Source organism: Penicillium manginii (assembly GCF_028828005.1).
Source record: "Penicillium manginii strain IBT 31320 chromosome Unknown utg000002l:1.0-5564898.0:1.0-5567710.0, whole genome shotgun sequence".
Classification (NCBI taxonomy): domain Eukaryota; kingdom Fungi; phylum Ascomycota; class Eurotiomycetes; order Eurotiales; family Aspergillaceae; genus Penicillium; species Penicillium manginii.
Genome location: NW_026643103.1, coordinates 1,040,489 through 1,063,449, shown reverse-complemented (window position 1 = coordinate 1,063,449; position 22,961 = coordinate 1,040,489). Strand labels below are relative to the sequence as shown.

Sequence of the window (22,961 nt, the reverse complement as noted above, 5' to 3'; positions counted from 1 at the left end):
GCTTGGTGGTGAGTACAGGGGGTTGTAAGTATAGGTATAATCTACCTAGGTAGGTGTACACGATGTGAGGCACCTCCAGCTGGAGCTAGACATGTGCAGATGCTAGCTACTAGTAAGTCTACTATATAGAGTATATGTATACTTAGTAGTACTCCCAGCTGTTGTTGTCGTTGCCGTGACGAAGGCATTAGGTAAGCGTCAGGTGACCCTGGATCCGGAGAGCCGAAGAGAAAAAACGGGAAGGAACGACCCGCCTCGGAGCACTGGCTGGCACACACAACAGATGGGGAGGGGGGGGGACTTGAGCAAGCTGGGTATGTAGAGAGTGTATATAAAAAGGATATTATTATGTATTGGAATATTATATATAAATCCTATATTCTAGTAACTCCTGTAAATAGAAATCATAGCTACACTGTTACCATCGTGGAGACACTAGGGCCACCTCGGAGAGGCCTCGCCCGGATTGGACTAGCGCGAGTCCTGAGAATCCTGGCGTCCCCCCCCGACGAAAGCTCCTTCCCGTCCACAACCTTCTCTCTCCTCTCTCCGACTCCTCCCTCACTACATCTCTTTCAGAGAACACTTCCTCCCATCCTCTGAACCCCCCCCTCCCCTCTCACAATGTTCAGAAACGCTCTGCGGCAATCCAGCCGCTCTGTTGCGGCCGCCTCGGCCACTGGCCGTGTCGCTGTGAGTTCTGTCCTTTCCAGCCATCCTATTCAACCCCGTCGCCCATCGCCATCCCCGACCTTTCCCATCTCGAATTCCAAGTTCGATTGGTCCAAGGACCTCCATCAATCCCTTCGTCCATATCAGAAACATCTCTTCATCGCATTGCCCTTTCAGAACATCGTCGTTAACAAGGTTTTCTTCCCTCCCTATAGGTTCGCGCGGCTGTCCCCGGCCCCATCGCCGGTGCCTCCAAGCAGGTCCGTACCTACGCTGCTGAGGCCAAGGCCCAGCCCACTGAGGTCTCCTCCATCCTGGAGCAGCGCATCCGTGGTGTCCAGGAGGAGGCTGGTCTCGCTGAGACCGGTCGTGTCCTGTCCGTCGGGTACGTCGAAAACCTCCACCCTGGGGGCGGCTAAAGGGTCGTGAAAAATTCGGTCATCGGCTACCATTTCATTCAACACGCCCACGCCTGCCATCCAACGAACCTTCTCGCAAGCATGAAACTGATTGAATATCGAATAGTGATGGTATCGCCCGTGTCCACGGTATGACCAATGTCCAGGCTGAGGAGCTGGTCGAGTACGTTGCAATCCCTCCCGAAAAGTCTTGGCATTTTTCGACCTCCCTTCCGGTAAACTAACAACACTCTAGGTTCGCCTCCGGTGTCAAGGGTATGTGCATGAACCTCGAGGCCGGCCAGGTCGGTGTCGTCCTGTTCGGTTCCGACCGTCTCGTCAAGGAGGGTGAGACCGTCAAGCGTACCGGTGAGATTGTGAGTTTAACCCCTGGGAACCCGGATCGGACCGATCGGGTCCTCTCCCATTATACTCCCACTTCTTTCTTCACGTCACACATACTAATATAATCTTACAGGTCGATGTTCCCGCTGGTCCTGAGCTGCTCGGCCGTGTCGTCGATGCTCTCGGTAACCCCATTGATGGCAAGGGACCCATCAACGCCACTGAGCAGCGCCGTGCCCAGCTCAAGGCCCCCGGTATTCTGCCCCGTCAGTCCGTCAACCAGCCCGTGCAGACTGGTATGAAGTGTGTCGACTCCATGGTGCCCATTGGTCGTGGTCAGCGTGAGTTGATCATTGGTGACCGTCAGACCGGTAAGACTGCCGTCGCTCTCGACACCATGCTCAACCAGAAGCGCTGGAACAACTCCGGCGACGAGTCCAACAAGCTGTACTGTATCTACGTTGCCGTCGGTCAGAAGCGTTCCACCGTCGCTCAGCTCGTCAAGACCCTTGAGGAGAACGACGCCATGAAGTACTCCGTTGTCGTCGCTGCCACCGCCTCCGAGGCCGCCCCTCTGCAGTACATCGCTCCCTTCACTGGTTGCGCCATCGGTGAGTGGTTCCGTGACAACGGCCGCCACGCCGTTATCATCTACGACGATCTGTCCAAGCAGGCCGTTGCCTACCGTCAGATGTCCCTGCTTCTGCGTCGTCCCCCCGGACGTGAGGCCTACCCCGGTGACGTTTTCTACCTGCACTCCCGTCTGCTCGAGCGTGCCGCCAAGATGAACAACAAGACCCACGGTGGTGGTTCCCCTGACTGCCCTGCCCATCATTGAGACCCAGGGTGGTGATGTGTCCGCCTACATTCCCACCAACGTCATTTCCATCACTGATGGTCAGATTTTCCTGGAGTCCGAGCTGTTCTACAAGGGTATCCGTCCCGCCATTAACGTCGGTCTGTCCGTCTCCCGTGTCGGTTCCGCTGCCCAGGTCAAGGCCATGAAGCAGGTCGCCGGTTCCCTGAAGCTGTTCTTGGCTCAGTACCGTGAGGTCGCCGCCTTCGCCCAGTTCGGTTCCGATCTGGATGCCTCCACCAAGCAGACCCTTGCCCGTGGTGAGCGTCTCACTGAGCTGCTCAAGCAGAAGCAGTACTCCCCCCATGGCTGTCTCCGACATGGTTCCCCTGATCTTCGCTGGTGTCAACGGTCTCCTCGACACCATCCCCGTCAACAAGATCCTGTCCTGGGAGGCTGACCTCCTCGCTCACCTGAAGAGCTCCCACCCCGAGATCCAGCAGACTATCGAGAAGGAGGGCCAGGTCTCCAAGGAGCTTGAGGCCAAGCTGAAGGAGACTATTGTCGCCTTCAACAAGTCCTTCAGCGCATAGAGGTGAGCTAGAAAACACTGCGAGTGATCCCTGGCTGGTCGTTCTGTTTTCCTGACTCTATGTGTATAGACAAGATAGTTTGTACAATTTTGAGCCCATTGTTTCCTTTCTGTTCCCTAATTGCAGTGCCAGTGCCTTGGCGAATACGTTTTGATTGTCCTCTTGTCCTTGGATGTAGCGATCGACTAGCGATGGTAATGCGCCTACTGGTCCGGGGATGAGGACGATCTTCTCTTTCTCTCGTGGCACACAGCCGGCAATGGTACGAACGGAGCTGGACTCAGTGTGCTGCCAAAATGTGATTATATCCTGTACGTTTAGATTTTTTCCGCGCATCGGGGGGCGCGAGATGGGAGGAGGACCAGTCTTACTTCTGTCTGGTCTCCATGCGACTCTCCATGTTGGATCCGCAATTTATTTCATTTGTTCCAACACTTGTTAAACTGTAGTAAAATGCGTAGACAGTGTAGTGGTTAATACCTTCCCAGGTAGGTACCCCGTAGGTGGTGGCCCGACACCGGTCATGTCAGTCATGTATGTAGATAGGTATACCCGGGGTTTCTACAGTCCACCCCGAGTATTCCCCAATTGAACCTGGCTTTTCTCTACTCTACTCTGCTCTGTATTACACACCCCACTACTTTCTACACTAGTTCTACTATACTTACTACTGTGGGCACTCATCGGCAGTGAGTGACTTTTGCTGGGCCGAAAACGGCCCCTTCTTATCGATAAGCGAACAATCTTTTTCCCCTCGACTCATCGCGAGAACTACCAGCGTTTCAAAGGCCTCCCCTCCATATTTGACACTCTCATACCAATCTCATCATCATGTCGGCCCCTAAAGCTACCGCTCCTTCCTCATGCAAGGTCATGCTGTCCAAGAATGTGGCCAATGGCCTGCTTGGTGAGGTGCAAGAAGGCATCAAGACCCTCGACAAGCCGCCGCACCTGGTCGGCTTCCTGGCCAACGATGACCCCGCCGCGCTGATGTATGCGCAATGGACACAAAAGACCTGCGAGGAAAAGTGAGTATCTTTGATATACCCCAAACTCGCCTTTTGGTTCTCAATGGCCTTTTCGAGGGTGGTTGTGGTGGGGTAGATTCCCCAGCTATGAATCATAGTGCCCCTCCATCACAATCGCGACTCGACCCAAAAAAGGACAAGTCAACCCACCCGCTCGAGCACTATACTAACAATAATGCTAAAACAGCGGCTTCGCCTACTCCCTCCGTGAAGTAACCCGCGACGACATTGAAGAGGCCATCCTAGCCGCCAACAAAGACAACTCCGTCGACGGCATCATCGTCTACTACCCCATCTTCAACAACCGCCAAGACCAATACCTGCAGCAAATCGTCGACGTGCACAAGGATGTCGAGGGCCTCAGCCACCGCTACATCTTCAACATGTACCAGAACATCCGCTTCCTGGACGAGGAGACCAAGCGCCAGAAATGCGTGCTCCCCTGCACACCCCTCGCCATCGTCAAGATCCTCGAATACCTGAACATCTACAACACCATCCTGCCATACGGCAACCGGCTCTTCGGCCACACCATTTGCGTCGTGAACCGCTCCGAGGTCGTGGGCCGGCCCCTGGCCGCGCTGCTGGCTAATGACGGCGCCTGCGTTTACAGCGTTGATATCACCGGCGTGCAGAAGTTTACCCGTGGCGAGGGACTACAGAAGAAGCGTCACGAAATTCATGAGATGGAGGGTGCGACTATTAAGGACGTGGCGCCGCTTTGTGACGTTGTTATCTCCGGTGTTCCCGGTGATAGGTATAAGTTTGATACTAGCTTGTTGCGGGAGGGCGCTGTTTGCGTCAACTTCTCCAGTGAGAAGGTCAGTCTTCTTTCTTTTCGTCTGGGCAGGGCTTTTGATACTGATCTGTTGTGCTAGAACTTCCCCCACGAGGTCCGTGACAAGGCTTCCATCTTCGTCCCCTCTATCGGAAAGGTCACCATTGTTGTCCTTCTCCGTAATCTGCTGGTGAGTTTCACTTCCTTGTCTTCTCTCTTTGTCGTTTATGAATGTTCGGTTTTGCTAATTCGTGCAGCGTCTGATCCAAAACAAGCGCGTGGACGACGTCAAGCCCGCTGCCGCCACTGAGCGTCCCGGTACCCTTGAGGCGTCTTCTTAGGCATTTAGCATTGATTGTGACTAATGCATTTTTGAAAAAAAAAAACTTGAAGGATTGACGGATTACGAGGTTGTTATGCGAAAAATACAGTATAGATCGCTTTTTTATTATTTTTACTTTTTAGCCCCTTTGAATTGGATATAGCCTGACCGATTGACTTGTTTTTTAATATCTCTTACTAGTAACTGATTACTACCTAGATACCTGCTTAGGTATGTATACTCTGCTGCCCGTGGACTGCTCTACTCAAATACTATTATTCAATGAATAGAAGGACCTCGGGAGTAGACTTGACCATGTGTTCAAATTTTGAAATCAACTTGAAGCCCTGGAGCTTCACTGCCTGCCTAGATGAGCAAGCAACTCAAGCAAAAGTATCAAATACTAGTACTGGTACTAAGTATTCGGTCATGCCACCTCTGGGATAACAGTACCGGTTTTATATTAGTAGACACCTAGGTATTGCCAGTGCCTTTGCCACGAGTGCTTTGATTTGCTTCACTTGCTCCGCTCATGCGCAAACTTCCAAGGTTCTTAAGTTCCAAATGGTCTCTTTGCGGGCACTAAATGGCGACGCGTGACAATTCCACGCCGTCTCTTGTCGCAAGGATGATGAATGGGTACCATAGACAGAAAAAGGAATATATCAGGAGATGAAGCAAAAAACCTTGGACAAAAACAGCCCATTGACGAGTCGGCCAGTGATGATGCCCATAATTACTTGCTGTAGCAGAGCATGGCCGTGAACTCGTATTCAGCCTCAATGTCAGAGCCCACGCATTGCATGCTACGTGGTATTGCATACAAAAAAAAGCAAATATCGGGGCGGAGCCAATAAATATCCAATGGCATTACTACACTAGTAATAAAACAAATGCGGGGATAACATCTGAATGGACCTCCACACACACTATCGGTAATGCGGAGTACTGCTATGCAAAGTTCCTGTTCGTGAACCCCTCCTTTAAGTAGAACCCTGGAGCTTGCTTATATGCTACTTCTTGACACATAGGTTAAGCCTTTTCCTTATATTGTTGAAACCCAGATAAGCCAACAGCAGCCAACCATATCCAAAATGCCGATAGAATTACCTTATCACAGGAGTCTGGACGACAATAGGGGAGCAGCTCGTCGGCGATCGCTTCGTCGGAGAGAGACTATCACCTCGCCAACCCGAGACCGAGGTAGAGGTATGAGCAACGATCCGCGTGGGAATCTCGCCGGGACCAGCAGAAGGTATAGATCTGAATCCTTGTATGATTTCGAGGGCAGATCTTCCGAATCGAGTGAGGCGGAGTTCTGGCATGTCGACTCCTACTCTGACTTAGATTCTGATGATACAGACGAGGTTGATGAATCGGAATTTACCTTCGATGCCCCTCATCTGGACACATTCGAGCTGCCAACGGCACATGCGGTGCCATCAGGTAACGGGTTAGCTGAGCCTGTATCAAAGGCCGATTCCAACATTTTGAAGCAAAAATCGCTTGAAATGGCGCAAATTGTCTCTTCAAAGTATATTGAGAGAAGAGAAAACGGATCAGTTGAGTTTTCTGGGGAACTGATGCGAGTAAGCGGTCGGGTGCCATCGCTGTTCTCCTGGCTGTGAGATTTATAATTCCCCAAACACTCATCAAGCAGTACTAATCGCTACAGACATCTAAATCCCGAAACAATGAGCTTCAGCGAATTCTCGGTATGGTTACACTAATTCGTAAAAAAGTGACGGCCTAACAAGTTCAAGGAAATCGCTGTTTCTCTTCCCAATTTATCTCGAGGTGAGAGTGACGATGTTCTTCAGTTTCTCAAACGAGTCGGAAACAAATATCAAAAACGTATTAGAACAGCAAACGGTCGTAATGGTTGGTATATGGATCCCACCGTTGCTACCAAGTCAAGGGACCAGGCGCGCTTTCCTGCAGTCGATGGTGTTCCAGCTGGAAATGAGAACTACCTCTTTTTTTGCTTGCCGTACTTCAGGCTGGAACTTCACAACTCGATGACTTTGCCCGAAGGGGGCCATTTGCACCCTTCACAGCCGCTTTTCCAAACCCATTATCCGTCGATCGGCAAGCAGCGAGACCTACAACAAGTTATCTGTAACTTGCAGGGTATACCCGAGAACCATTGTTTTCATGTATCCGCTCTGTGGTGTCTGCTCATTCCTGATAGTATGTGTCAAGTCTCATGATGAATCGATGTGTCTTTGTCGCTTATCCTTATGTCAGAGTACATTCTCACTTGCGCCAAAAGTCTGTCGGTTGAGGACATATTGACCGACTCGATCACGATCCAACATTCGCCTGCTCCCAAAACATTGTCAATTGGCTCATACACTCTGCCATCGACGCTCCAGGTGGAGTATGATACCCGGTTGTGGTTGTTCTCAATAGATCAATGCGACACCTGGTTTGTAAGTCTTAATGTATTTGAGAAAGGTCTGAGAAATATCCCGTCCTGACATTAGACCAGAAATTTATACGTCGACTTTCCGACATAACTCTGAATCTCGAGGAGGTGTTTTTTATACGTTGGAGAGGGCGTGTTCTGGAGTCAAGACAATGGCCAAAGCTCATCGCCCAAGCAAAAAGATTCCCAACGAGGATCCAACTGATTAGGCGGTAAGTGATATGAAGTTTTTATGAGTTCTCAACACGTGTCTCTGATCAATTTAACCAGCAAGCGCGCAAAATTGGCCGACGCAGAAGGCGGAAATTCAACCCCATTCAATTGCGAGCCAGAAGCCTCGACATCACCAGAACCGGCAAGTGATCGACTGGCGGTAATACGCGAAAATGAAAAGGGGACCTGCAGTCGCAGTCAAAGCCCAGGTGGTACGAGTGTTGGTTCAACAGACTCTAAGGAAAAATCAGGAGATCCCTTGAAAGACTCTACTTATTTCAAGGAACGAGAACCCTCTTTTCGTCAACCCTTTCCGCCGCCGCGGAAGACATCAAACCCGCCCTTCAAGTCTAAAGAATTCTATGCCCTCTTATGGTTAGCAGTCGGTCCATCAAACAATACCCGCGAGACAGCAAGAAACGAAGATCCCCAGCGATTGAAGAATGACCATCAAGAGAAGATCGAGTCGTATATGAAGAGGCTACACGAATACATGGAAACAAACGAGAATACAAGAACACGGATTGGATACCAAAACACCGCCGAAAAGAGCTTTGAGGACATGAATCGTGTTCTAACAGGCCTTAAAGGAAGCAATTTTGACTCAGAACAGGCTCAGTCTTTGCAAATGCGCTTTGCAAGTGCCGCTGAATCAGCTTTTCAAATATTCCTGCCAACCAAATGGCAAACTACCATTTCGTCTCGATATTGGGGAGCTGCTATTACGATAATGACTGTATAGAGTCTCTCCACCTATGACACTGTCTAGAATAAGCGCTAATGATTTTTATTCTATCGTATAGGCGGTATCTCCAAAGAAACCCGAGTATTTTCTTCGTCGAACACTCAATATCCTCAACGACATTAGCAGTCTGGGAAAACAACTCCGAGCCCAGTTATCTGCAGGAAAGGGTCCAGATCCGAAACAGACAGACATACCGCGAGAATTTGCCAGAGCCTGGTACCATCTTCTTCTATGCATGATTTCTTGGTCGCCACATAATATGGAACTAGCATTCCACCAGTCGCGGAGCTGTAGGAAATTCCTTCTCTTGGCTCAAAGAAAAATTCTGAAGATGCCCGACGGACCTAGCCTTCTCGAATCAGAAGTTCTTTTACCAACGGGCCTGTTAGTCTTCATGGCTCATTCTCTGATCAAGGACGCCACAGAGGAGTATCCTAAAACAAGAGATGCGTATTGGGAATATTACGGTGAACTTGTAAGAGACATTCGATCTCATTTGGTGGTGCTCTGAGACTTCCTTGACTAAAATTGATCTAGGAAAGTAATGTCCGAGCCAACCCACTGGATCGATCGCATCAACAGAAAGCTTCCGCTTTCATTGATGAGATACGTATCATTCAGCGTCATATTGGGTCTCAAAAAAAGGTTATGAGGAGTCTAGAGGCTAGACTATCATCCACTAGATACGAACGGCTTCGGATTACTCACTCTCAGGGTGTTGTCTACCCTAGTCCTCAGGAGACTATATTGGAAGAGTGTATGTTGACACTAAGGGAAAAGAACGAGTCATTTCATGAGCTCTTGGGCAAAGCAGAATCGCTGATCAAGGCTGTAAGATGATCCCTGCTACCTCCTTTCTTGAAAATCCATTATAGACGAAGACTTTTCTGAACAAACCCAGAGCTCCGAGTCAATCACGATGAATAAAGACCGCCAGGAAACCGCAATCTTCATCTTCACAGTCGTGACGGTCATTTTTCTTCCCCTGTCTACAGTTTCCAGCTATCTAGGCATGAACACAAGTGACATCCGAGACATGAATAGCAAGCAATGGGTATTTTGGGCGGCTGCTATACCACTGACAGTAATGGTTTTGTTCCTGGCGCGATTATGGGCTTTCCCTGGGTTGGCCTGGCCATTACCAATGGCTAATTTGCCGGCTTCTCAGATGCCTTATATAAATCCTGTACCTCCACTTCCATCTCCTTATAATCCTCATTATATGCGGAGACGCCGTGAGTTAGATCCTGAAAGGTCAACGGGTTATATTTCACGTTATGCCCGTTAGTTGGTTTGCGCTGTTGCTCTTCTGCATCGGATTATCATACCACCCGGATAGTGAATATCAAACCCATCTGCTGATACTGCATCCATCTATTTTTGTAGACGTATTCAATTCAATTCAATTCAAGACTCTATTGACCAAATTCAGCCACACATTCGAACATACTAGCTATGGAGGCGTTCCCTCCATCGGGAACCAGAATCATCCTAACGCCACCTCCATAGTAACACAAGACAAAGGAGATAGGCCGTATTGTTATAGAAAAATAAGTCAACTCCTCCAGAACAGTAGTAAAGCTCCTAGAATTAATTTTATCGGCTGCTGCCAGCCCACAGCAACTCATATAGCCCCTCCCATCTCCGTATTCTCCCCTCTGCCCGCTATAATGGTCATGATCTCAGTCACATCCTGATTCCTCCTAGGTACTGTTCCTTCGTGTGATATAATTCCTTAATTGCCAGCCTCTCATAGCCATTGATTATTGTCTAATTTGTATACCTAGCATCTCCTAGTGTCCGCCAGCAGTCTCTTATAGTGCTTCTATGTCAGCTTCGACTTCTTTTTAATCTATCCAACAGAATTCATGGAGGAGTCCTGTTTGATACATGAAATTAGCTATGTAGCGGATAGTCTGCGAGTCTAATATAATCATGTTGTAATCATTTGTGTTCTCTAGTATCCCCCGAAGGATTGGACTGAAAACCAAGAATCTCTCGCGCCTATGACCTGCACACCATCTGCGAGAAATTCCTCCGTGTCTAAAGAATTTTATGCCCGCAAAATTTCCTGATAAATATGGAATTCTCGCTATGTTTCTACGACTGGCTCGAGATAACTTAAATTCGTGTCTTCTCGCCGTTCCCCTTTCGACGAGGAGGACGTGGGCGAGACCAAGATCACGAATGTCGACGAAGGGATAGTTTCCAGTCAGGGACCAGCGGATCTTGGCCACACCTGAGATGAGCTCCTGGATTTTTTGTTCAGAGGTGTTGAGAGTGTCAAGGGGTCAAAACTATAGAGGTGAATAAAACGTTTCCATTGGGATTTTGTCAATTTTTCTATAATTGCTCCAGGGAGTGTCAGGTCGGATTCGTTCCGCTATCAAATGTTAAATCCTGGGCCGCAATTTGTTTAATTTCCGGTCGATAGTTAAGGTATAGCGTACGATACTGCAACTATGGTCATTTTAGCAGCAGATTATACCTGAAACTGAACTTCCGTTATCTTTTATGTGTCCCCTGGCTGTTCTAGAAGGCGTTGCGATATAACCACCGGATTGTATTCCGTTACGAGGTTACCCAAGAGCTAAAGGAGAATGACCTAGACGTTGGAAAAATTCTTGAGGAAGTAGTACATAAGTAGGTTATCCTGGTGGTGACTGAGCTTTGCTTGTAAAGAGGAGATGGGGGAAGATATTGCCAAAGAAAGTACATCAACGCTAGTTTTATGATCTGAAAGCATTCTTGCGGATAGGAAAATTCACTTTCAAGTTGGTTTGTCTTTCACCTAACATGGTGAGGGGGATATATTTTTCTTTTCCTTTTAGTTAGGACGCTATCTGATTTGGGAGTTAGCTCTTAACAGCCATCATGATCATGTCTATTGACAAGTACTCAGAGGGGATACATAGAACGTACTGATAGTATTCAGTGGAGATATGGAGAAGAATGGAGGTAAGGGTAGGAGCTAGGGAGTAGGTCCCAAGTAATGATGTTTCTCCTCCTCTCGTATTCCATAATAAGAAGATCCTCCAATTTATAGCCGTGGGTGACAGGTAACAAATGACCATATCTCTCTCCTGTCATGAGATCCCACTTTCTAGACTGATATCTCGCTGAGGAGAAGAAATATCTGTATAACAATTAGTTTCTTTCTGATTGTAAAAGTCGTAATACTCCTCGTATATGATGCATACCTTTTCAATGTACTTGACCCCGATCAGAATTCCATCACTATCTTGGAATTCGCTCTCGTCTCCAAAATCCTCGGTGGAAGTGTCTATACAAGATAGACAATTGACGATAACTTGAACTTTCGTGTACTTGTCACCCATTTTCCTCGGCAATTTGTCCTTCGCCAATGCTACTAGCATCACTAGTATCTAATTACATTAGCTAGTAGACTATATACTAGTATATTGATACTACTAGTACTAGTAGTTACAAAAAGAGGTAATCTCTCCTTCTTTTTTCCTTAGTTTTATTATTTTTCGTCCAATACTACATAATATTTCATTGTTTAAATTCTCACAGAAGAATTAATTAAGGTTTGGAACTTGGGTGAATTTTTGTATGCTGAATATCACATCAGCCTGATGATATCGGCCTCTCCGAGTCCTAACCTGATTGAATTCGATTGTATGACAGACAATGGAAAAGGAAATTCAAAACCATGTCGATCGCGAACTGAAAGTCAGAAAACTTTGATGAGATTTGGATCACAGCTCAAAAAAGTCTGATCTCGAGCAGGGTCTATAAAGTCGTATAACATATTGACTAGTGTAAAAGAGCCGTGATGAAGGATTCAATGAGAGAATGTGCTGGAAAATACTTACTTGCAGCTCTTCTCATCTTCACAACTGGCTTGCAAATATTATAACTAATACACATACACCGCACCATTACCCCCTCACAAACATTTGAGTAGGTCAGAATTTAAGGGAAGCGAATGACAATCTTGTTCTCCAGATGGTCACTGTAGCGGCGGTAGTATTCAGGCGCCTGTTCGATGTCGATGATAGAGCTTACAACAAAGCTCGGAGAGGCGCGGTCATTGGCGACCAGATCAACAAGCGAGTGGGCGCGCTCGAGGGGCAGGACGATTCCGCTGCCAACGGTCAAGGCCTTGGACCAAAGCTCAAAGACAGAGATAGGGACGGTGGCAGGCACAGTGCCGGCATTAGGGGCACCTTTAGTGCTGTTCTGACCACCGGTGTAGACACCAGCGATGGCAATACCCCCTTGCTGGGCGGCAACCTCCATGACTTGGCGAGGGACAAGCCCATCAACGCGAGCACCGGTAGCATTCACAGACTCAAATCCAACGCAGTCAAGGGCACGTGTGACACCGTTCGGCTCCTGGGCCAAGATCTGCTCGACGGGATCGGAGGCGTTAAACATGATTGGGATAGCGCCGATGGACTCAGCGAGGTGCAGACGATCAGGCACTTGATCCACGGAGTAGACGCGAGAAGCACCACGCAGCAAGGCAGAATAGGCGGCGAGGAGACCCACGGGTCCGGCACCGAAGACGGCGACGGTGTCCCCAGGCTCAAACCCACTGTACGTCAATGCATGCCAGCCGGTGGTGAAGACATCGGATACCATCAAGTAGTCCATCTCCTTGGTGAAGTTGCCAGTTTGGTTGTTATAGGGAATTGGAATGAGGGACATGTCGGCAAAGGGGACACGGGCATACTCGGCTGGTTTGATAAAGTCAGTACCTATGGGACCGAATGGGATTCAGCTAAAACATACCTTGAAGACCACCATAATCCTCGTTACCAGAACCGAATGAGAGAGGGTGCTCCTGGCCATAGTGACCGTCGTGGGCATTATCAGGGATAATCACGTACTCCCCGACGGTAAGGGAAGAGACAGAGCTACCAACCGACTCGACATAACCAACGGCCTCGTGTCCAAGACCCCACGGAATATTGTCAGCGCCAGTGTAGCCGTGGTAGAAGTGCATATCGGAGCCACATATAGCAGAGCTGGTAATGCGAACAATGGCATCGGTCTGGTTGATGATGGCGGGAACAGGCACATCAATAACAGACACGTTGTTGACCTGGCCGGCCCAGGCTACCAACCGCATGGTAGCGGCCGCGATAGTTGCGTTGAGAGACATTTCCGCGAGAAAGGCGAATTGAAATAAGAATCGAATGCCTTTGCTATCGACAGACTTTCAAAGCTTCAGAATGAGTGAACAATCTGAAACTAAAGATATATACTCTGGACTTAAATATCCCTTCGTGCTCGACCATTGTAACAGGAACTGAGTTCTGATAGGTTCCGTTGTATGTGTTGCCGGATAACAATCCAAATTCAGTTTTCTGCATTCGTGACTCCACTTATTTTCTTCTTCATGTTTAGGAAGTCGGAAACGTACGTCATCCAAGGATTGCAACGCAGGGGAAGGCAACTACCATTGAGATATCCACGGAGTATGAATTCGTCCGGCAGCTGCCTCAAGGTGTGTGGAAACCCAAGGGGGGCCCGCCATGGAAAGATAACCGAAGTGGTCATACTATAGTAAGCAGCATACCTTAAATCCCGTTAACTCCGGAACTTTGATGACTCCAAGGTTGAGTATACTTAGATCTGGAGGTAATGTTAAATTTCAGCATCAAAGATTAGCCTGGTCGGCTTGACGCAGCAGCGGACACTATTCCTCTTTTAGTAAGTCTTCATGCAGGTGTATGACAAAATGGATTCTATTGGAACATTGCTTAAATTGAATTTGCCACGAGGCCCCACTCGAACCGTGGTATGTAACAAGTTCGATGACACAGCAAGTCATGATGTTAGTATTGTCACGATGTAGGTTTTGGCCGGCTGCGATATAAAACACCGCGATGCCACCTGTTCGGACTTTTGCTCTTCTCTCTCACACTCGAAGTTTTGAAACGGCAAATTCAACTCTCAAAAATCACCCTTTCGATTGTAAGAACTCTACCGCACAGCTTATAACTATACCTAGGTATGTGCCGCCCATCTGCCCTCTACTAGTACTACCTTCCAAGGATCAAAAATTATTAGTCGTGTCCAATGGCAAGATATAATCACGCTGACCATAATTTAGGTCTTCGAATCCACCAAGATGGTTACGACACTTCCATTTGGCGGCCAGCAGGTTCCCGTTCCCGGCTTTGGCGCTATGGGACTTAATTCCGCCATGGGGACAGATTTCGATCTCGCACAGTCTGAGCCTGTCCTTTTGAAAGCTATCGAGCTCGGCTGTACATTCTGGGATACTGCGGTGAGCTGACTTCGAGGCACACAGAATATTTGATTCTAATTTCCTTGCGATTTTAAGGTTGCCTACAAGGCTGGTGAAAATGAGAAGTTGCTGGGAGAATTCATAAAGAAGTACCAGGTCCGCGATAAGCTTTTCGGTGAGCACGATCAAAGTTTTATTTTTCTACATTTTGTTCTTGGCTCACATGGTGTCGCCGTGCAGTGGCCTCCAAGTGTGGATTCGATGTCTTCGGACCCCAGCGGACGGTTACGAACTCCGCCGCTCACATCAAGGAATACATCGAGGGGACAATCAACAGACTTGGGTTCACTCCTGATCTTTACTATCTCCACAGAATTGATCCCAGTACGTGTTAAACAAACCTCAGGAAGCTTCCAGAAAGTGAGTCGTATCGGTATTCTAATTATACAACTGAAGACACTCCCCTCGAGGAATCCATTGGCGCCCTGGATGAACTCCGCCGCAGCGGAAAAACAAAGTACATTGGCCTCTCTGAATGCTCTGCTGCCACTTTGCGCAAGGCCAATTCCAGTTCGTCTGCCCGCAATAATACACGTGAGAATGCACCCTAATGTATCCTAGTCGCAAAGATTGATGCCGTTCAGGCTGAGTTCTCTGCCTTCGAGACATTGCACGAGACCAGTGGCCTGATTGAAACGGCAAAGGAACTGGGCGTGGCTTTTGTGGCGTTCAGCCCCCTAGGACATGGCTGGCTTGTGGATGACTTCCAGTACAAGTCTCCCGATGACTTCGCTCCTTCTGATTTTCGACGCACTGGTATGTCGCACAATTCATACTTCGCGAGATGTCTTAGATACACGTTAAACTGACCTCTTCAAACCTCAGTCCCTAAATTCCAGGGTGAAAACTTCTACAAGAACAAGGCTATCGTTGATGAGATTAAGCAGCTAGCCACTAAAAAGGGCTGTTCAGTGGCGCAGATTGCCCTGGCTTGGGTTACGGCTCAAGGGCTGATTTCTATCCCAGGGACGACAAAAGCTTCACGTCTGATAGAGAACTGGGCGTCCCGTGACATCGAGCTACAGGAGGAGGAGCTTAAGGAGATGCGAAGGATCGTGGACGCTGCCAAGCCAACTGGGGAGAGATTTGCCCCCGTCTTCCAATCCATGGTCGGTCATTAAAAACCATCCACCAGGTTTCGTCTCAGATGGTTAGTGGTGAATCTGGATATAGAATTTGTCGCACTAAAATCTGGCATACAAGAATATTTCGATTTCGTGTCGAAACTAGGATAAATGTGAAGGCTGGAATTTAGGAGAGGTCAGTGTTTTCTATGTTTTCCCTTTTGATAACCTTTTTACCTATTACCAATCATCTATATAGCGCTTCGTGATAAGCGTTTGGAAATGCTACCCGTAAATTAATTCCTTCTGTTCACTTGGATGATATTGTTGTGCTTTGTTTTGGGTCGATGAGGAAGTCATGTACATATACACCATAGAGACTTGAGTCAAATTATTTGACGTTCGATTCCCGTCCTAAGCAGCGATCTGGAGGACTCGATTCGTGATTGTGACGAGGTTACTCAAGAGCCAAAGAAGGATAACCTAGACATTGGAAAGATTCTTGAGGAAGTAGTACACAGGTAGTTTATTCTGGTGGTGACCGAGCTTTGCTCGCAAAGAGGGAATGGGGGAAGATTTCGCGAAGGAAAGTTCGTCAAAGCTAGTTTCACGATTTGACAACATTCTTGCGGACAGGAGGTTTCACTTTTAAGTTGTTTTGTCTTTCATATCACATGGCGAGGGGGACATATTTTTATTTTCCTTTTAGTTAGGACACTATGTGATTTAGGAGTTAGCTCTTGACGGCTGTCATGATTATATCCACTTTCTCCTCCTTCTGTATTCCAGAATGAGAAGATACTTCAAATTATAGCTATATGTAACAGGTAACAAATAACTATATCTCTCTCCTTCCATAATATCCCACTTTCTAGACTGATATCTCACTAAGGAGAAGAAATATCTGCATAATAATTAATTTCTTTTTGATTGTGAAAGTCGTAATACTCCTCCTCGTATATAATGCATACCTTTTCAATGTATTTGACCCCGATTAAAATTCCATCACTATCTTGGAACTCGCTCTCATCTCCAAAATCCTCGTTAGAAGTATCTATACAAGATAGACAATTGACGACAACTTTCGTGTACTTCTCACCCATTTTCCCTGGCAATTTATCCTTCGCCAATGCCATATACTGGTCTTTAGGGGACCTCCTTTCACCAAGAATGTGTTTATACTTCTCGTTACCGACGAAAGATTCCCAAAGCCCAATTTCAAGGAGGCACACGCCAAGACTGTATATATCATGCTGCATAATATAATCCGCCTCAGGATGGATTCCTCGCCGCTCCGGGTGCTGGTAAATATTCTCTTCCGAAGCCGAGCTACCCAATCGCTGTGTTCTGCCGTCAGCCGTGCGGAATGACTTGAAGCCGAGGAGGAATAATGGGCCGAGCTGGGCTGGGTGTTGACCGTCTTGGAAGACCAGGATTGTTTCAGGCCGAACACTCTTATGGACGAAATCAAGAACATGGATGAAATTTATCGAAGTCGCTAGTTGCTTGGCAAGGCTCATTTTGTCACCGAGGGAACAATCCACTTGGGAAAGCAGAATACTCCGAAGACTCCGGGGGCGAGAGCATCCTTTGGGCATGTTGAATACGAAATCGAACGAGACAAGTTGCTTCGTACTCGGGTTCTTTTTTCGGACAACGCCTTTGCATTTAAGGATATGAAACGTATTTGCTTCCACTTCTCGTAACCGTGAGACTAATTGTCGAGCGTATTTGGCAAAGGTTGAGGTATCTTGTATGGCCGAGCAATCTGCGGAATCTAATATAAAAGAACCCAGGCCTGGAATTTGGACAGTCTGCAAAGTCGAGTGCAGGATATTAGAAGGTATTGCCGAAGCGAGCCTTTCTTCTGGGAGAAAAACAGAGGTGGGCGCTTCCGCTTTCATCGATTCTCGAATACCTCTGGCAACAGATAATTTCTCAGTTCCAGGACGTTTAACCAGCTCTGTGTCAATTACACCATTGGCTATTCGCAGAACCAGGAACCAAGTTGTATCAAACTCCTTTTGCCATGTTTGAAGGTCCAAAATGGCTGCTTCGAGAGATTCCTTCACAACCAAGGCGTATTTCGCTGCCTTTCGCTTGCTAAAGGAGCCAGTATCGTCCCCACTTCCCTGCTTCTCAATTTTATTAATTTGCAAGGTAGCAGCCTCGAGCTTCTTTTGAAGAATAAGGATGATGCGATTTTGAAGGTCTAGGTAGTCCTGGTTCTCCTCGCTTACGCTTGCCCAGATACGTTGGAGAAAGGTGAGCTGCTGCGATATCTTCGTCCAGGTAGCTTCAATGACAAGTAATCGCTCTTGAATTTCATTTTCCGCATCACTGAAGGCCCTGTATTTTCCAACAATAATTCCTCCGTATCTGAAAGGGGCAATGGTTAACGAGGGTCGATCTGTTATGAATTTTATCATACATACTTAAGACAAAGATCGAGAGTGCCCAGAATGGCAAGACCAAGCTCTGCACCAGACATTTTGCTCTATATACGTGTTCCTTGCGGATTAGAATAACCTCGGAAAATTTGGGATGAACAGGTAGAGACAGGACGAGGTAAAAGCTGTAACGCCAGAGGTTGCCTAGTTCATAAATGTCAGCTGACAACGCATCGGTGGGGTCGGCGTTAGCCTCACTTTTGGAGGGCGCTTAGGGGGGGGGGTTTCATCGTCAAAACAGACATCCAGAGGGGGTGAATCGACTTCTTCCAACTTGTTTGAAGGTTGAGAGCATATCGCAACTTGAAGGACTCGATGTATACCATCATGGAGTCCGACCTTGTAAACGACTCAAAATTACCCGTCCGGTTCTCCGCCAACAACACTGTAACCCATCATGTTATCTTCGAATCGAGCACCAGAACGGGGCAGCAGGTGCGACGGCAGCGGATCGAAGAAAGTTGGGAAAGAGTGAAACACCTCGGTAGAGGAGGCTTTGGAAGTGTGTGGCTAGAGCGTTGCTCGAGAGTCAACTCTCAACCAAAGACTCGCGCTGTAAAGGCGATCAAAAAATCGAGTGCTTCCTCCCAAGGGATAGACCTTAAGCGTGAATTACAAACTATTGCAAAGTTCTCTCACTGGAAGGTATGATTGTGCTTTCACCAACCTCCAAGTTGGAACTTGAAGCTGCGAGATAATATCTCGCTAACCATGGAACCCTTGTCAGTACGAGGGCTTGTTTGTAAAATCCTTCGGGTGGTACGAAGACGACTCACTCACATATATTGCAATGGAATACTTTGAATTGGGCGACCTGCAGAAATGTATATTGCAGCCATTACCGGAACGAGAGACCCAACAGATTACGTATCAACTCTTGGAGGGCCTCGAGAAGTTGCATCTGGACGGGTACGCTCATCGGGATTTGAAGCCGGAAGTAAGTGGTTTCTGAATATGCGCGTACTACCATCAACAGAATACTAAAAAGAATAGAACATATTCGTGATCCAGAAATCCCCAGACTGGTGGGTCAAAATTGGCGACTTTGGAATCAGCAAGCGTGTCAATGAAGGAAACACAGCTCTTCGCAGCTTGTTCGGCTCGTCTGGCTACATGGCACCTGAGATGCTTGAAGATACTCGCCATGCACGCAATTTCCAGTACGACGAAAAGGTGGATATGTGGTCCCTTGGTATCTTGGTACATTATATGATCACTAAGACGCTCCCATTTGACACTGACTCCAAATGGAAAGAGTACATGAATAGCTCTCACTTCCCTTCGACAAAATTGGCCTCGTTCAAAGTCAGTGAAGAGTGCCACAACTTTATTACAAAGGCGCTTTTAACGAGAAAGGCGGCCAATCGAATGTCCTCAAGCAATGCTTTGCAACATCAATGGCTGAGGGATTTTAATACAGCCAACTCGAACGAACAAAAGATCGTGGCTCACGAGAAGTATGAGCTGGCTACAGAAAAAGTGGATGAGAAAAACATAGAAATCGCTTCGGAGGTAGCGTCTCTGACACTCAACTCGACAGATGCCTCGGCAAGTTGGAGTGCCCAAACTGAAACAGAACGTTCCATTCTAGTGCCCCAGCAGGCCCAAGAGTGCGCAATCCAGGAGCAGACCCGCGCCCCTGCTGTTGATGAGGGACCGTCCGATTTTGACACGAATCAATGGACTTACTATTCAAGCCCCGTCTCCGAGAATACGCCAGTAAAACGCACAGAGCGCGTGCGACGTTTTGAAGAGGAAGATGCCGAAGATGCTGACTGGGAGGGGGAGGGATCACGCTACTGGGTCGATAAGAAAGGCTTGAACAAGCCAAAGAGAAAGAAAGCACCCAAACCGTCGCCCCCGGGCAGTGAAAGAAACATTCAGCACAGCCACGGAGAAGATCCGATACAGAATAATACCATCATCACCTCGGTCTATGATGCTGACCGTATTCCCTATCCCCAAACACGGTCCAAAAATACAGACAAGGATTTCTATCCAGAAATGGAAGAGGGAGAGTGGGTAGAGCACATGCGACGTTTTGAAGAGGAAGATGCCGAAGATGCTGACTGGGAGGAAGAGGGATCACGCCACTGGGTCGATAAGAAAGACTTGAACAGGTCAAATCGAAACAAGGCGCCAAAACCGCCAGCTCCTAGTGAAAAGCATATTGCGCACAGCAATCGAGGAGACCCGGCGCAGAATTATGCCGAAATAATTTTGCTCCCTGAAGCTGGCTGTGCTGCCTATGCCGAGAAAAGGTTCGAAGATGCGGAGAAGAATTTCCGTCAAGTTCTTGGAATCCGAGAAGTGCTGCTGGGCCCTGATCATGAAGACACAATACATGTTACACACTGGCTGGGCGTCACTACCTACCATCTCAAAGGAAAAATCGAAGAAGCAGAGAGCCTGCTCCGAAGGGCTCTCCGAGGGAGAGAGAAGCTGCATGGTAATAGGCATGAAAAGACAATGAATACTGTATTCTGGCTTGGACGATGCCTTCATATTGAAGAGAAGTATAAGGAGGCGGAGGGACTATTCCAAAGGGCTCTCCAAGGGAGAAAGAAGCTGCATGGTAATGGGCATACAAAGACACTTGATGCTGCATTCTGGCTTGGAAAATCTCTTCATTTGAGCGAGAAGTATAAGGAGGCGGAGGGAATATTCCAAAGGGCTCTCCAAGGGAGAGAGAAGCTGCATGGTAATGGGCATACAAAGACACTTGATGCTGCATTCTGGCTTGGAAAATCTCTTCATTTGAGCGAGAAGTATAAGGAGGCGGAGGGAATATTCCAAAGGGCTCTCCAAGGGAGAGAGAAGCTGCATGGTAATGGGCATACAAAGACACTTGATGCTGCATTCTGGCTTGGAAAATCTCTTCATTTGAGCGAGAAGTATAGGGAGGCGGAGGAAGTATTCCGAAGGGTTCTCCAAGGGATAGAAAAGCTGCATGGCAATGGGCATGCAATGACACTTCATGCTGCACAATGGCTTGGAAGTTATTGTTTTGATCAAGGTAAATATAAGGAGGCGGAGGAAGTATTCCGAAGGGTTCTACAAGGGAGAGAGAAGGTGTTAGGGTTTCATGATGAAGAGACACTTGATGCTGCAAAATCTCTTGGAAAGTCCCTCTATTTCCAAAAGAACCACAAGGATGCAAAGGAGCTTTTTGAACGGTGTGAAGAAGGATTCGAGAAATTATTTGGTCCTGACTATGAACATACAGAAAGTGCCCGGCGTTGGGTTGGCAAGGCAACAAGAAAGATTCGGCTTGAGAACACCTCGAAGTGATTATGACCGACTTGGGTCTAACTTCATCGAACAAATGCGAAATATATGGGGCTCTGATCTTTTATATGCTGTCTTTACTGCTGAGAACTTCTAGTCTTGAGTCCGATAGAGCAATATCAAAGAATGTGAAGTAATTATGTGAACGTCAGACTACAGTATAACTATACGTGCAGAATGTTTACTAGAGTGAACTCATGATTAAAACCTTGAAAGATCCAATCGAGAAAGCCGATGGTAACAGATGCTCAACCATAAGGTTATGTGGAATATTATTACGCTACGCCTCGTTCAAATCATCAGAAAGCAGGCCCATAAATTTAGCGCATTTATTTCGAAACTCGAACCAAGATAGTCCCTTTCGCGCGTTGAGAATGCAGCCTTTTGTATGCCTAGACAGAAGAATTCGGTCAGTGATCCTATACAAAGACGACCACAGAAGAACCTACTTCCAAAACATCGTCCATCTCCCACTCCGAATCTATGACAGGAGTCAAAAGCCCCCTTCTCGCCAACTCTCCCGAGCGAGACAAATTAGACTGATTCGGCGTAGCAGTAACCATCTTATACCATCGCGGTGTTCCTCCCAGGATCGTCGGCCATAGCAAGTTGACGGACTGTGACCATATGTACCCCAACAGACCTTGCAGACCAGACTGGACGTGCATAGCTCCAATATTGACGAATCGGCCTTCCTGACGAAGATATTTGGGGGAGTGAGCATAAAGATCTTGTAAACCAACTGTGTCCGCGATGGCATCGAAGCGGGTTTCACTGTGCTCTTTTGCAAGATATTCATGCAGGGGGTCGTGTTTCCGATAGTCGATTGTCTAGATTAGTGCAATGCGAGTGTTAGCTTACCAGCGCCAGCCGTTACGTATTATATTATGGATTCAAGGAGGGAGGCAGTTGATCTCACCTCGTCGGCACCTATTCTCTTCACCATCTCGGAATTCCCATCCGAGCAAGTAGCCACGACACGTCCACTTTCACCGACAATAGCCCTAGCACACTGAACAAGCATGGTCCCCGTTGCACCACTACCACCATTGATCAAGACTTTATCACCTTTCTTCAATTTAAGCGTTTTAAGTACCTCGACAGCTGTTACGCCATTCCCAGCTAGAGCAGCAGCATCTCGAAACGAGATATCATCGGGTTTGACAACAACTTGCTCCGCTGGGCAAAGAGAATAATCCGCCAAGGTACCATGCCCTTTCAAATAAAGCTGGATAGATGTTCCACCGAACGCTGGGGCACCTTTAGTAAGCTCCGGGCGTGTTTTTGCAACATCAGAACCCAGCGCGGCGATTGTGCCGGAGAATATGAGCTCCGGGACCGCTGGGAGTGTATGTATCCAATTTGGAAGAACGGAAATCAGAGTGCTTGCGCTGGGAGTGAGGGCTGCATATTCAATTTTCACTAGGACGTCGTTGGGGCCGAGATTTGATGGGCTGGGCGTGGTGTAGTCTGTTGTGAGGTTGAGTACATCGGCTGGTTGGCCGCGAGTTTTGTAGGACCATGCGCGCATAGTTGGCGGGATGGAGCTTGTCAT

At 47.7% G+C, this 22,961-nt stretch overlaps 10 protein-coding genes across 10 annotated transcripts; 7 read left to right on the top strand and 3 right to left on the bottom strand.

The window, feature by feature from the left end:
- Positions 1 to 624: 624 nt before the first annotated feature.
- Positions 625 to 2,804, top strand: N7533_001686 (F1F0 ATP synthase subunit alpha; the record flags this gene model as incomplete). The annotated part of the gene is made up of 7 exons (XM_057098336.1): positions 625 to 693; positions 888 to 1,057; positions 1,198 to 1,254; positions 1,327 to 1,447; positions 1,549 to 2,190; positions 2,261 to 2,484; positions 2,561 to 2,804. 7 exons carry the CDS (start codon positions 625 to 627, stop codon positions 2,802 to 2,804), a joined length of 1,527 nt encoding a protein of 508 aa, XP_056963472.1.
- An 831-nt stretch (positions 2,805 to 3,635) lies between these two features.
- Positions 3,636 to 4,951, top strand: N7533_001685 (methylenetetrahydrofolate dehydrogenase (NAD(+)); the record flags this gene model as incomplete). Its single annotated transcript, XM_057098335.1, has 4 exons — positions 3,636 to 3,832; positions 4,020 to 4,653; positions 4,711 to 4,800; positions 4,868 to 4,951. 4 exons carry the CDS (start codon positions 3,636 to 3,638, stop codon positions 4,949 to 4,951), a joined length of 1,005 nt encoding a protein of 334 aa, XP_056963471.1.
- A 1,075-nt stretch (positions 4,952 to 6,026) lies between these two features.
- N7533_001684 (uncharacterized protein) lies at positions 6,027 to 6,560 on the top strand (the record flags this gene model as incomplete). The annotated part of the gene is made up of 1 exon (XM_057098334.1): positions 6,027 to 6,560. The coding sequence occupies one exon, from the start codon at positions 6,027 to 6,029 to the stop codon at positions 6,558 to 6,560; it is 534 nt and encodes a 177-aa protein (XP_056963470.1).
- A 1,032-nt stretch (positions 6,561 to 7,592) lies between these two features.
- On the top strand, positions 7,593 to 8,315 carry N7533_001683 (uncharacterized protein; the record flags this gene model as incomplete). Its single annotated transcript, XM_057098333.1, has 1 exon — positions 7,593 to 8,315. The coding sequence occupies one exon, from the start codon at positions 7,593 to 7,595 to the stop codon at positions 8,313 to 8,315; it is 723 nt and encodes a 240-aa protein (XP_056963469.1).
- A 334-nt stretch (positions 8,316 to 8,649) lies between these two features.
- On the top strand, positions 8,650 to 9,158 carry N7533_001682 (Magnesium transport protein CorA transmembrane region; the record flags this gene model as incomplete). Its single annotated transcript, XM_057098332.1, has 2 exons — positions 8,650 to 8,793; positions 8,856 to 9,158. 2 exons carry the CDS (start codon positions 8,650 to 8,652, stop codon positions 9,156 to 9,158), a joined length of 447 nt encoding a protein of 148 aa, XP_056963468.1.
- Positions 9,159 to 12,257: 3,099 nt separating this feature from the next.
- N7533_001681 (glutathione-independent formaldehyde dehydrogenase) lies at positions 12,258 to 13,452 on the bottom strand (the record flags this gene model as incomplete). The annotated part of the gene is made up of 2 exons (XM_057098331.1): positions 12,258 to 13,024; positions 13,080 to 13,452. 2 exons carry the CDS (start codon positions 13,450 to 13,452, stop codon positions 12,258 to 12,260), a joined length of 1,140 nt encoding a protein of 379 aa, XP_056963467.1.
- Positions 13,453 to 14,424: 972 nt separating this feature from the next.
- On the top strand, positions 14,425 to 15,725 carry N7533_001680 (putative aldo-keto reductase (AKR13); the record flags this gene model as incomplete). The annotated part of the gene is made up of 6 exons (XM_057098330.1): positions 14,425 to 14,583; positions 14,641 to 14,719; positions 14,785 to 14,928; positions 15,001 to 15,114; positions 15,166 to 15,360; positions 15,430 to 15,725. 6 exons carry the CDS (start codon positions 14,425 to 14,427, stop codon positions 15,723 to 15,725), a joined length of 987 nt encoding a protein of 328 aa, XP_056963466.1.
- An 830-nt stretch (positions 15,726 to 16,555) lies between these two features.
- N7533_001679 (uncharacterized protein) lies at positions 16,556 to 18,159 on the bottom strand (the record flags this gene model as incomplete). Its single annotated transcript, XM_057098329.1, has 2 exons — positions 16,556 to 18,047; positions 18,104 to 18,159. The coding sequence occupies 2 exons, from the start codon at positions 18,157 to 18,159 to the stop codon at positions 16,556 to 16,558; spliced, it is 1,548 nt and encodes a 515-aa protein (XP_056963465.1).
- A 274-nt stretch (positions 18,160 to 18,433) lies between these two features.
- N7533_001678 (uncharacterized protein) lies at positions 18,434 to 21,409 on the top strand (the record flags this gene model as incomplete). The annotated part of the gene is made up of 3 exons (XM_057098328.1): positions 18,434 to 18,763; positions 18,846 to 19,055; positions 19,112 to 21,409. The coding sequence occupies 3 exons, from the start codon at positions 18,434 to 18,436 to the stop codon at positions 21,407 to 21,409; spliced, it is 2,838 nt and encodes a 945-aa protein (XP_056963464.1).
- A 416-nt stretch (positions 21,410 to 21,825) lies between these two features.
- On the bottom strand, positions 21,826 to 22,961 carry N7533_001677 (NAD(P)-dependent alcohol dehydrogenase; the record flags this gene model as incomplete). The annotated part of the gene is made up of 2 exons (XM_057098327.1): positions 21,826 to 22,236; positions 22,326 to 22,961. 2 exons carry the CDS (start codon positions 22,959 to 22,961, stop codon positions 21,826 to 21,828), a joined length of 1,047 nt encoding a protein of 348 aa, XP_056963463.1.